Source organism: Petaurus breviceps, unplaced genomic scaffold, assembly GCF_028583685.1.
Source record: "Petaurus breviceps papuanus isolate PSGF00001 unplaced genomic scaffold, PetGlider_PUasm1.0 64, whole genome shotgun sequence".
NCBI classification, from domain to species: Eukaryota; Metazoa; Chordata; class Mammalia; order Diprotodontia; family Petauridae; genus Petaurus; species Petaurus breviceps.
In genome coordinates, this window is record NW_027186428.1 from 3476418 (window position 1) to 3488717 (window position 12300).

At 37.8% G+C, this 12300-nt stretch overlaps 1 protein-coding gene across 1 annotated transcript in view; it reads left to right on the forward strand.

The window, feature by feature from the left end:
- The window catches only part of TDRD9 (tudor domain containing 9), a 239348-nt gene that overhangs the window by 196169 nt on the left and 30879 nt on the right, over window positions 1-12300 (forward strand). Inside the window, exons 24-26 of the mRNA XM_069103712.1 lie at window positions 833-940; window positions 5097-5197; window positions 8708-8881. Coding sequence (XP_068959813.1) covers window positions 833-940; window positions 5097-5197; window positions 8708-8881 — 383 coding nt within the window. The remainder of the gene's footprint in view (window positions 1-832; window positions 941-5096; window positions 5198-8707; window positions 8882-12300) is intronic.

The following is a 12300-nucleotide window of genomic DNA, read 5'->3' on the forward strand; positions in this document are numbered from 1 at the left end:
GTGTGTGTGTGTGTGTGTGTGTGTGTGTGTGTGTGTGTGTGTGTGTGATTGTCAGGGTATTAGGCACCAGAGTATGAAGGAAGCTTGACCACATAGGATCTTTGGAAATGAGTATATTCTAAAAGAATAATGTTTGTTTCTCTTCATAATGTCTGAGGAGTATCCTATGGTATGTTTTGAAAAGTTTGACTTTAAGAGGTGGATATCTAGAAATTTAGCATGACACAGAAAGAGCATTTGTCTAGATGGACAAATCTTAGGGTTGAGGGAAAGCCTTGACTGGGATTTATACGATTTAAAATTAGGAATATCTTAAAGGTGAAAACTTTCCAAAAGTGCTTCTTAGAAGTGAGTGGTTGAGGCTTTTTTCTTATTTTGAGTCCTGTATGCTGTAAATAGGAGTATTATTTTAAAATGCACAAAGAGGGAATCCCTTCCATATGACATTTATTGATCTGAAAGTTATGGGGTGGGGGGAGGGAAGTGGAGAGGAATGAGAAAAAAATCTTGGTACCTCTAGGTACATATACAGAATTGTCTGAACTTTTTGTTATTGTTCTCCCCCCAAAATTCCACACTAAAATGCTCTAAACTCTCGGGAAAGATGATAAATAGTTGATTATTATTGTATGCTTAATTCTTTCACTTTGATAATTCATCTCAATCTTAAAAACAAAGACTTTTATTTTTAACTTAAGAAACATGAAGCTTTGTTTCAGTGGTAAAAGTTCTAAACTTTAATAGAATATCTATAAAGTTCAAGGAATAGATTAGAAAATGTTAGTTACTTGTTACTCCCCTGTTTGACAAAAGGAAATCTGTTTTTTTATAGGTTGTATTGGCTGGTGCTTTCTACCCAAATTACTTTACTTTTGGACAACCTGATGAAGAAATGGCAATAAGGGAGCTTGCTGGCAAAGATCCTAAAACAACTATAGTAGTATGTCTTTTTTTGGGATGGGGAGGTTGTTTTGTTTTGCTTTTTAGAAGGGGGAATGCAGGGCAGTTGGGGTTAAGTGACTTCCTCGAGGGCATACAGCTAGTAAGTGTTAAGTGTCTGAAGCCGGATTTGAACTCAGGTGCTCCAGGACCTTGACTCCAGGACTGGTCCTCTATTCACTGCGCCACCTAGCCACCCTGGTAGTGGTATGTAAATGTCAAAAATATCCTTCGGTCTATACTTAATATTGTTACTAAGGAACATTGTTGGTATGTTTTCTAAATACTTAGGTATGATTCTTTGTGATTTTATGACAAAAAGGTGAATGTGGTTCATAGAAAGGTTGGGCTGTAGAGCTAATTAACCCTTTTCATATTTCCTGGATTGTAACTCAGCATCATATTTCCTTTTATAAATATTCTAGCCTTAGAAGAAAGCATTAAGAAATTATGTTTGGGAATTTTGATGTCATCATGTAAATGTGCTCTCTCTAGGCCACTTCCATAACCTGCATGGCCACTGACTGAATTCAAGTGATAACCCTGAGGGGCTAGGTTTTTAGTGCTATCTTTTACAATCCCCCACTTATGTGTTTCCCATTAAAAACAGCCACTTGATTCAGCTTTTAGAAAAAAGGTATTTAATAAGAATATTTAGTATAAATATTCACCTGGATAGGACAGTGAGAGGAGGTTTGGAATGGGGGTCAGGAAGACCTGAGTTCAAATCCAGCCTCAGACAGTTACTGGCTTTGTGACCCTTGGCAAGTCACTTAACCTTGTTTGCTTCAGTTTCACTTTAAACCTAATAATAGTACTTACCTTCTAGAGTTGTTGTAAAGCAGTGCTGTAATCATGACTCTCCCTCTCCCTAGCTTGTGGCTTACTTTCCCACATATCACATAGCTATTTGGGAAGGATTGACTTTAAACTCCTCTGTATCATTAGCAATCCATTTGTTTTAACCTCTTTTGCAGGGTAAGTAATTCTTGATTGCAAGCACGTATCTTTTGCTTTTTGGAATATTGTATTCCAAAATCTCTTGTTTATGATAGAACCTTCCAGGTCTTATAGTATTCTTGACTATGGGTCCTTAGTACTTGAATTTCTTTTTGGATGCTTGTGCCAAATCTCTGAGTTCCTTTACTGTTATGATGAGCAGTTTCTAATCATTGCACTTCTCCTCCAACTCTTGAGAATCTCTGCTTTGACTAGCAGTTTCTAACTGCCCCCAAGAAGACTTCCACACACTTTAATAGTTTCTAACTGTCCCTGTTCCTAGAGAGAGAGAGAATCTTCCTGCAGTTTGACTGTTCTGTGTATACAGACTATACTAAACCCTATAAGAATCCCTATTCTCCCTTCCCTCCCTGGACATTTCTGAAAGGCAGCACATTGCCCTGAATTCCAGTTCCTCGATCCAGAATAGATGCCTCACTTTGTTTACTAACCACATCTAGTTGGTCTGAGTTTTTATACAGATTTACATCTAAATATTTTTTTGATGTAGGAACTCTGGATTTGGCTATGACATTTGAGGATCCTTATTGGAATTCCTTTTTGGAGGTGATTGGTGGATTCTGTCTTTACATTATCTTCTCTTTCTAATAGATCTGGGTAGTTTCATTTATGATGTCTCTATAGAGTCCACATGATATTTGTTTATCATGGTTTTCAGGGATTCTTATTTGTTTTTGACATGTTTTCTAGATTATTTGCTTTTGATATGATATATATTAATATTAAATACATATTAAATTTATTTTCTTTCAGTCTTTTGGTTTTGTTCTAATATTTATTGCTATCTCATGGTGTAATTGTTTTCTCTTTGGTCTATTCTAGTTTTCTGAGCATTTATTTCTTGGGCGAATTTTATCACTTTCTTTTTTAAGTTATTTGCCCAGTTCTTGCCTTCCAAGCTTTTATTTCAGTTCTTTATCTCTTTCTTCTAGGTATTCACATCATCCTTGTGGAAAAAAACATTTTTTCCTTTGTATGATTTAATGCTACTTTTAAGAAGTTGCTTCATAGGGTGGTCTAGGTGGCACAGTAAATAGAGCACCGGCCCTGGAGTCAGGAGGACCTTAGTTCATATCTAGCCTCAGACACTTAACGCTTGGGTAGTATGACCTTGGGCAAGTCACTTAACCCCAATTGCCCTGCCTTCCACCTTTCAATAAACAAACAAAAAAAAAAGTTGCTTCTTTTTCAGGGATCTCTGTATCTACAGTAATTTTGAATACTGGTTGGTCTTGTCTTTCCAACTTTAATTTCTGAATCGAGGCTTTGAACAAGTGCAAGTCTAAGCCCTCTACTGTGTTTTTGGATGGGATAGTTGTCCCTGCCTGGGTTTCTGTCTTGACCTCTACCACCTAGGATTATGCCTCCTTAGATCCTCATGATCCAGTGCTGGGTCTTCAGGGGTCCCTTATTGCTTCTCAGGACAGAGTGTTAGTGACCTCAGAGTCCTTGGGCCAAGACTGTATTAGTTTGAATACTGGCATGCCCGCTCTGGTCTCTGCCCTTTTTGGGGCTTCCAAGGTTTCTACCCTAGGGACTTTCTGACATTTCTTGGGAAGCCCTTTGCTCTTGCTACCTATAGCACAGAGTCTTGTAGGCTTTACATGTCTCTGTCCCTCCCATGCTGGTTACCCTAGGAGGCTGCTGCCTCCAGCTTTGTTGGCTGTCCCCTTTCCTTTTGGCTTCTGGATGATGATGGTTGTTATTTAAAGGACCTTCACCTTCTTCTTATTGTTGTTGTCGTTGTTGCTGCTGCTGCAATTCCTAGGTGGCAGAAGTAATTTACTAGTTTCTTATTGGGTTTTTTGATCATTATTTGGTAGGAATTTCAGGTTTTTGCAGAAGTAGATGGTGGTCTACTTCTGGTTAGGCAGCCAATCTTCATGAGAAATCAACACCCAGATTGGATTTTTCATTGATTGATTTAGTTGAGGTATCTGGGCCTTTTATTACATTAATTATCATGAAGGTAGAGCTCACCTGTATGTACATTTTAAAATAGAATTTCAAGATTTTTCCTACTCTTGTGTCCGATTTTTGCCACCACCCCTCCACCCCCCAATTTCCTCCATGTCATGATTTAGGTGCTTGGCATTTTATTTTTTGAAACCAGACTATACATGTAGCAGTTAGAGTTTGGTACAGTTCTGGCCTTACAATTAAAATGGGACAAGTGATTGAAGAATCAGACAAGAAAATATGAGGAAAGTTAAAGAAACCAAAATTATTCAGCACGGACAAAAGAAACTTCTGAGGAATTTGAATAGTAGTCTTCATTTATGTGACAACTTATTATTTTTAAAAAGTAACCAATTTTTCATCATTTAATAACCATGTCATTCAGAAAATTCTTGCTTTATGTCAGTTTGAATAAAATTTTTTTTTCCAACTGAGAGTTATTCAACAGATTACTTACTGATGGAGGTTTTATGATATTGCTCTTTGGCAAATTTTAAAATATTTTATATTTTGAGCTGTTATATGCTAAATGTGAAGTTGCTTAAACATGAGGCTAGCAATGCCTTCTGGACACTGAAATTAATAGTAATAATAAAAATAACAATACAGAACATACATCTATTTAGTGAGAAAGGTTTAAAATTTATAAGACTATTTTACTAAAGATTTTAAAATAACTATTAAGCAAGTCTCAAAAGTTATATAGTTATATATCTATATGAAAGTTATAGTTCTAATTGAAATACTATAAACTCGAAGAGAATTTCAAACACTTTCTTCTTCAAAGTCGACTTCCTTTTTGTAGATATAAATGTAAATTAAGAAATATATTTTTGCTTATCTGAATTATTTTGAAGTTATTTTTTAAAAGTTTAGTCTATTTTTAAATTTGATTTTATTGTGTTAGAATTCTGTAATTTTTAAAGAGAAAAGTGAATTTTGCTTAGTAAGCAACAATTTGAAACTTGATTGTAATTTTTTTAAAGTCATTATTGCATTAAATACACTTTTACTCATGGAACCTGAGAATAAGCTTTTAATTTATTTTTAAGTTCTTTAAATATTCAGTACTTTGTGCTTTGCACATAGTAAGCATTTAATAAATGTTAATGAATTGTTGAATGGAGAATTCTGCTGTGGTAAATCTTAAAAGAAGCTGTCATTTATGTTTTAAACAGCTGAAGCATATTCCTCCCTATGGATTTATCTACTACAAACAACTTCAGTCTCTCTTTAGGCAGTGTGGTCAAGTAAAATCCATTGTATTTGATGGCACAAAGTAAGTAGTGTTTATTTTTGTTATTTGTAGTATAGTTATATAGGAAAATAGCAGTTGTATATGAAAATATATAATGATAAAAGAAATAACAAAGGCTAGCTGATCATGTATAATGGTGGGAGAGGGAGGAAATATACTTTGATGCATTGGCCTTCACACAGAATATTTATTTATAAGACTGGTGCCAGTAGTTGTTGCTGTTACTGTTTTTAACTCTGCCATTCCTTTTATTAGGAAACTAGCAGCTCTTTATTTTTCCTCTCACAATCTTGAATAACCCGAACATTTCTTGAGGAATTGGACACGTGGCTTTTTTAGTGGGAGACAGAAGAAGCCACCTTTTGAGACCTAGGGCTTTCTTTTCCCTGCAAGTGAAATATTCTGGACCATCTCCAGATTTGTATCTGGTCACTAGACCCAGATGACTCTGTAGATGAAAGTGAGGCTGGTGACTTTGTACAACCTGCCTCATTTAAATCCAGTTCACTTGCATGTCATGGCTTTACTTCCCTGATCATGCCATGGTCCTCTTAGAGAACAGAAGGACCAACAGCAAGTAAAAGACAACAGACATTTATTCAGCCAATCTTGGCAAGGTAAGCCCTGTGAATACACATTCTTAGTAGAATGAAGGATTGTTCCAGTCCTTAAGTATCTTATGCTCTAAAAGTCTTATACTCTACAAGACCTCACCCAAAAGGAAGCTGGGTAGGAGAATGGGAAGGACACACCCTGAATACAGGCCTTGCCCCAGTGGAGAGCCTAGGAGGAGCCCTCCCCTTAGAGCTGAAGGGAGGGAGCTCTGGAGGAAGAGCTTGGGGCTTGGTAGAGGTGGTTCACTGTGCTAGGAGGAGGGATAGAGTGATGGTTAATAGGTGGATTCCATAGACTCCAATCTACAGTGGGTTAGTCCATGGTCATCTAAAGCCTTAAAGAATGACTGGCCTAATTTCCAAATTATCAAGCCTATTTCCAGTTATTAGGAGGTTGTTGCTTGCATAGCATGATAGTACCATATGTATGTTTTGAATACCTGAGAAGGAAAGGCATTTTAGCCTTATTTTATTGATGAGTTTTAATTCCTAATACTGGTCTAGTACTTAAGAGTTTGCAAAACCAAGACAGCATTCAGTAGAAAGATCTTTGGACTTCGTGCTCAGAAGAAATTAATTCAAGGCATAATTTTGCCCCTTATTTGTTACTCGACCTTGGGCAAGTCTTTTTACTTCCCTGAGTCTCAATTTCCGTACTTGTAAAATGAGGGGGTTTAACTGGATGGTTTCTAGAGTCCCTTTATCATATACACGATCACATCTGATCACAAAATCTCCGAATTGAAAGGGACCTATCAACCTGAATTTTAAATGAAAACAAGTCAATACAACAAATTTGAAATCTTTATTGAGGGCTAATGAGTTGCAACTCAAAGTGCCACATAGCAAGTGCTGCTGTACCCAAAGAGGAGGGGGCTGGGAACAGTTTATATAGGATACTAAGGGTGGAGAGAATGACTAGGCTGCAGGTGGCAGGAGTTAAGTGTCTCACCCTTTCACTGGGCAGGTTGTTTTGCAGAATAAGCAAAGGTCCATAAAAAAAAAAAGCTTGGGGATCTCTGGAGGGATGCGATTGAGAGATCTACAGAATAATCAGATTGGAAGTGACTTTGTCTGGTCAGCTTCAGGCAGTTCATTGGCCTTGGAAAGGAGACCCAGGCAGCTTTGGTTATTAGTTCCTAGTCAACTGTTTGTTGGACCTCTAAGGCCATCTAATCCAGCTACTACCGAACTGGAATCTTCTCTACAGTGTGCCCAGCTAGTAACCATCCAACTTTAGCCTGAAGACCAGAGCAAGGAATATGTGTACTGCTTTCCAAGCAATCTCCTTCTCCTTTGTAACTGTAATTGTTAGCCCTGTTCTTGAAGTGAGCCTAATCTTTGCAGTTTCAGCCTATTGGTTCCTAGATCTATTATCTGGGATAAAGCTGAGCAAGTCCCACATTGATCTTACACAGGTAGCAATGAGACAGAGTGGATGGATCCCCATGGGAGTCAAAAAGATCCAAGTTCAAATTTTGTCTCAGATATATGGCCCCTCAATCCTATATCCTTGAGAATATGATCCAAGGATAGCAGGAAATAAGAATTACAAGACCTATGTTTAAAATTTTTACCTACATTCCTTTAAAAAAATGGAAATCACTAATAATTCCTATTATGGTACTTTGAATTCATTTAAATAAAAATCTTATTTTAACAGCAAAGGCTGTTTCTAGGAACTTCTTTGCACAAGTTGCAGAACTTCCTTAGCGCAAAGTCTTAGCAGAAACCTCTGCTACCTCAAGAGTTTTCTGTGAGACTAAATTAGCCACTTTCTTTCTAAAGGAAAGATCCCTTTTTAACATTAACCCTAACATTTTGTCCCTTTAAGGTGTTTGGGAGGCAGTAAGTGTGTTGTAGTGGACAGAACCCTGTACTAGAAGGCAAAATATGTAGGTTCTAGTTGTGGCTCAGGCATTTACTTAGTGTTTGACCTTGAAGTAGGTCTTTGGCTTTCTTTGAGATAGTTTCCTCAACTATCAAATGGTGATAACAATTGCCCTAGCCCTTCGGTGAGATTTTAGGGTGCTGGGACTCTGAGATAGAGGAATTCAACTTAAGACTTCTTTCAGCCAAAGAAAACAAAGTTAATTAAAAATCTGCCTCATTGGCCTGACATTTGTAACTCTAATGTAAGTGGATCAGGTTGAATCTGAGCACCTTAATGGAGCCTGAGATGAATTTTATATACAGAAAAATTGTGGAAGGGATCTAGGTTTGGCCAACTAGTGTGGGGTGATTGGAGGAAGGGTCTAGGAAGGATCTTGTTTGGAGTTGCCAGTAGGCTGGGATGACTAGAGGTCCAAGGCCTGGAATCAAGAGAATGAGGTTTTGATAGGATCTGTGGTGGGAAGTAACCTTAGACAATCCAGAAGTAACTGACTATGAAAGGCCTGGGCTAGGTTAAGGGTAACAGAGAATTGAGTTTAGCATTAATGAAAGGTTAATTGAGGGGATTATAACCTCAAGCTAACAGCCAGATCTAGTGGGAAGATTTAAGGAGAGTTCAAGGGGGTTTCCAGAGCCCGTACCCCATCACCTGCACTGACATGTTGTAATGAAGTAATGGAGGTGGAAATGTTGTGGAAACTTACTCAATTTAGGTGTGTATCTGATCATCCAGAAACATAGAATTTGTAAAGCAAGAAATGTACAAGAATTACATGCAGTAATAAAATCTCACTGTAAATATTTTTCTGTTGCTCTTTCAGTCACGAACACCTCCCTCCCCACCCTCACTCTCCCACCTGTCTTCAGTGTATGCTTCTGATGAATTGTAGAGTGAAAGGTTCCTGTGAGTTTCACAAAGAAAGATTTACCAGGGCCTGGCAAACTGATCTGGAATTATATTAGTACATATAGTTAATAGCTTTTAAAATAAATAATTATTTCCTTTTTTTTTTTTTGGGAACAGGGCATTTGTAGAATTTTCTCGCAATCCAACAGAAATATTTAAAACTCTTCCTGCTGTGTATATGGCAATTAAGATGTCTCAACTAAAAGTTCCGCTTGAACTCAGTGTTCATGCTGGTGAAGAAATTGAAGGGAAGGTACAAGGAGGCACAGTTACAAAGCTGAGGAACACAAGGTAAGATTGGTGAGGCATCGTTTTCTGCCAGCTTGTTAATCTTCAGATCTTGCTGGCCATGTAGTGTGAAAGATAGGGTGCTCTGCTTGAGTCAGAGGACCTGAGTTAGAATTTAGGATTTGTTACTTTAAACCTCTGGGACAATAGACAGCTTTCATTTAGCCTCTCTGGGCCCCACTATCCTTATCTATAGACTGAAGAGGGTTGTTTGAGATCATATCTGAAGTTTCTTTTTGCTCCAACTGTGTTCTGGTGTCACTAGAAGTTAAACAGTCTTTTTGCCTTGAACTCTTTCAACTTTCTTAAATCCATGTGGAGGCCTCACAAAGAGTTTGTTTGGGGAAAAAATAATCTTAAGTGTTATAGAGGTTTTAAGACTTATCCCCAAGTATTTGTCATGTTGAATCAGTTGATTATGACTGTATCCTTAACCAATGAGAAGAAATGTTCTTTGTTGTTTCTTGCTGTACAGTGATAAAAAATTATTTATAATGTGGGTCATCATGTTCTAGTTGATAAAATTTAAGTCACAAGATTGAAGTTTGAATTCTGCCTTAGATTCTCCATCTGTAAAATGAATATAATATTATTTGGAACCACCTGGCTTGTAGGGTTGTTGCGAATAGAGCACTTTGAAAACCTTTAAGACCCTTTCCCTCCAAATTAATTTCTTTTTTAACAGGGTTACTAAACTAGTAGATGATGAGAATACTGGAGATATCATTTCTTATGGAGCAGATGCAGAGAGGTAGACTGGATAATAATATGTAATTAAATGGATTTATAACTAGTTAGATGACTGATCTAATGGTTCAGTATCAAGATGGAAGGAGATTGGCAGCAGAATGCTCTTAGGGATTTGGGCTTGTCTCTGTGCTATTAAATATACTTACCAGTGTTTTAGATAAAGGCATAAATGGTATCCTTCTCAAATTTATGGATGATACAGAGCCCTGAAGAATAATTAATACACTATACACTGAATAACAATCCAGATTTCGACAGACTATAGCTTTGTCCCGAATCTAAGAATTCAGTCCAGTTAAGCTTATCCAGAGGTATGCTGGAACCAGCTCTAACTAGCAAGTGAGAGTCCATTTAATTTTCAGTATGAGCATTCACACCTCAGAAATGGCACTATTGTTTTGTTTATTGTTGTTAATACAGATAAGCACACTTCTATATTGCTCTCTCTGTATAGAACAATTTCTTGAGCTCAGTGGGAGGTCAGGGAATGAAGTCATCACCAGAGGAGGCCTGATGACTTAAGGTTGATAATAATAATTGACATTTATATAATTTACATAATATACTGTTATTATTATTCTGTTTTATGACTCTTATTCAGTGTACGTTGTATTAATTGTTCTTCAGGGCTCTGTGCCATCCACAAATTTGAGAAGGCTGCTGATTTTTGCCTTCATCCAAAACATTGGTGAATATGTTTATGCTATTGTACAGGGACAAACCCAGATACCTGGGGGCATTCTGCTGTGAATCTCCTTCCATCTTGATGCTGAACCATTAGATCAGCCACCTAGCCTGACCATTATACTTTGGTCAAGAGATCAAATCCAGGGAATCGACACCAAAAGTCTCCCACCTATAGAGGAGACACAGGCTGAGTCTACACCCAGGAGTGGAGGAATAGAAGGGTTTTGGGAGGATCTCCTAGTGGGATGGCAGTCAGACCCTCCAAAGTGCCTAGAAGGGAGATCCCCATGGTAGAGGAGATACTGCCAACCCAAACCCAAGGCCTTCAGTGGGGTACACTGGTCAGAGTAGGAAACCTTCTTGGGCATTCTGTATTTGTTCAGTCTTGTGAGTGCCATCACAACATGGGGGCTTCAGGGTTGCCTTGCAGGGGCATAGAAGAGCTGAACGGTTTTCTTCAACTTTGAACCTGAGGGGGAACAGGTCTATTCTCTGGAAGAGGTGGGAGCCATCACAGTAGGGCTAGTTCTCACTTCGGCCACACACATGCAGTTTATAGGTTTTCCCTGCCTTCAGGAATACCTTAATGGGTTTTTTTCTGAGCAATCAGAAGCTTCTTTCTTGGAAACCATTTGTCCAGTCAAGAGAAGAACACCGTGATCTGGTTCCACCTCAGCTCTGCACTCACAGCACAGCTCCCCACAGTTCACCTATATATCAGTTTAAGGTTTGCAAAGTGCTCTATATCCATGATCTGATTTATACTTCACAACACCTCTAGTCTTATCCTTAAATTAAAAAAAAAAACATTTCCCAGTTATAGGATAGGGGCGACATGATTAGGTCACAAATCATCTTGAAATGTTGAGGTTTTAAATGACTGGAGGCTCTATATGAGTCAGCTATGTGATGGAGTGGCCAAAAAATGCTAGTGACATCTTGGGCTGCACTAAATAAGGAGGTGGTGCTTCCCCTCTTCTCCACTCTGGTGGAGGATTTCTGCCTGTCATCTTCTAAAGTGCATTGGTAACCTAGAGAACATCCAGAAAACCACAACCAGGATGGTGAAAGACCTTGAGTTTGTTGTATGAGGATAATTTAAACAAAATGAAAACATTTATCCTAGAAATATGAAGACTCAAGAGGCTCTTGATAAGTGTTGTTCATGTACTTGAATAACTGTCCTGTGGAAAACAGATTGGACTCTGGTCCTAAAACAGAGAACCAGTAGCAAGGAAATTTAAAGAAAAGCAAATGTAGGCTTGATATCAGTAGTAATTACATCTATAGACATGTAATGGGCTGCCTTAAGAATTATGTTTTCCCTTCCTTGGAGGTCTTCAGGTTGAAATTATCACTACTTTTCAGGTATGTTAGAGTGAGAATTCCTTTTGATGTTATGTTGGTCAAAATGACTGCTGAGGTCTCTTCCAATTCCTCTTTAAACCATGATAATGCCTTGGAAAAGAACTTTAGTAGAAGTTATGTAATAACATAAGATTGGAAATCTCAAAAATTAATCAAGATTATAGTGAGTGGATTTAGGATCCAGATATTTTAAGAGATCTATGTTCCTTCACTGGCATAGACCTCAAGCTATCTATATTTTCCCATTCTTCCATGTCTCCTCTATAGAGAATTATTGTAAAGGACTAGAGGACTTGATTAGTTCTTTTAACATATCTCAAATACTAGTACAGCACTTAGGCTGCCCACTTGTTAGAACTTGCTCTTCTTTATATGATTGGTCAGTAAGCAAACGTACATGTCAAGCATTGTGCTAAGCACTGGGGACAAAGGAGAAAAACAGTCCCTCTTCTTAAAGAACACAGTCTAATGGAGGAGACAATATGCAAACAACTATATACAAATAAGATAAGTCCAATAAATTGGAGATGATTAATAGATGGTGGCACTAGCATTAAGGGGGATTGACTAAGGTATCTGATGGGAAACCTTTAACCTAACCTAAGACTTGAGGGAAG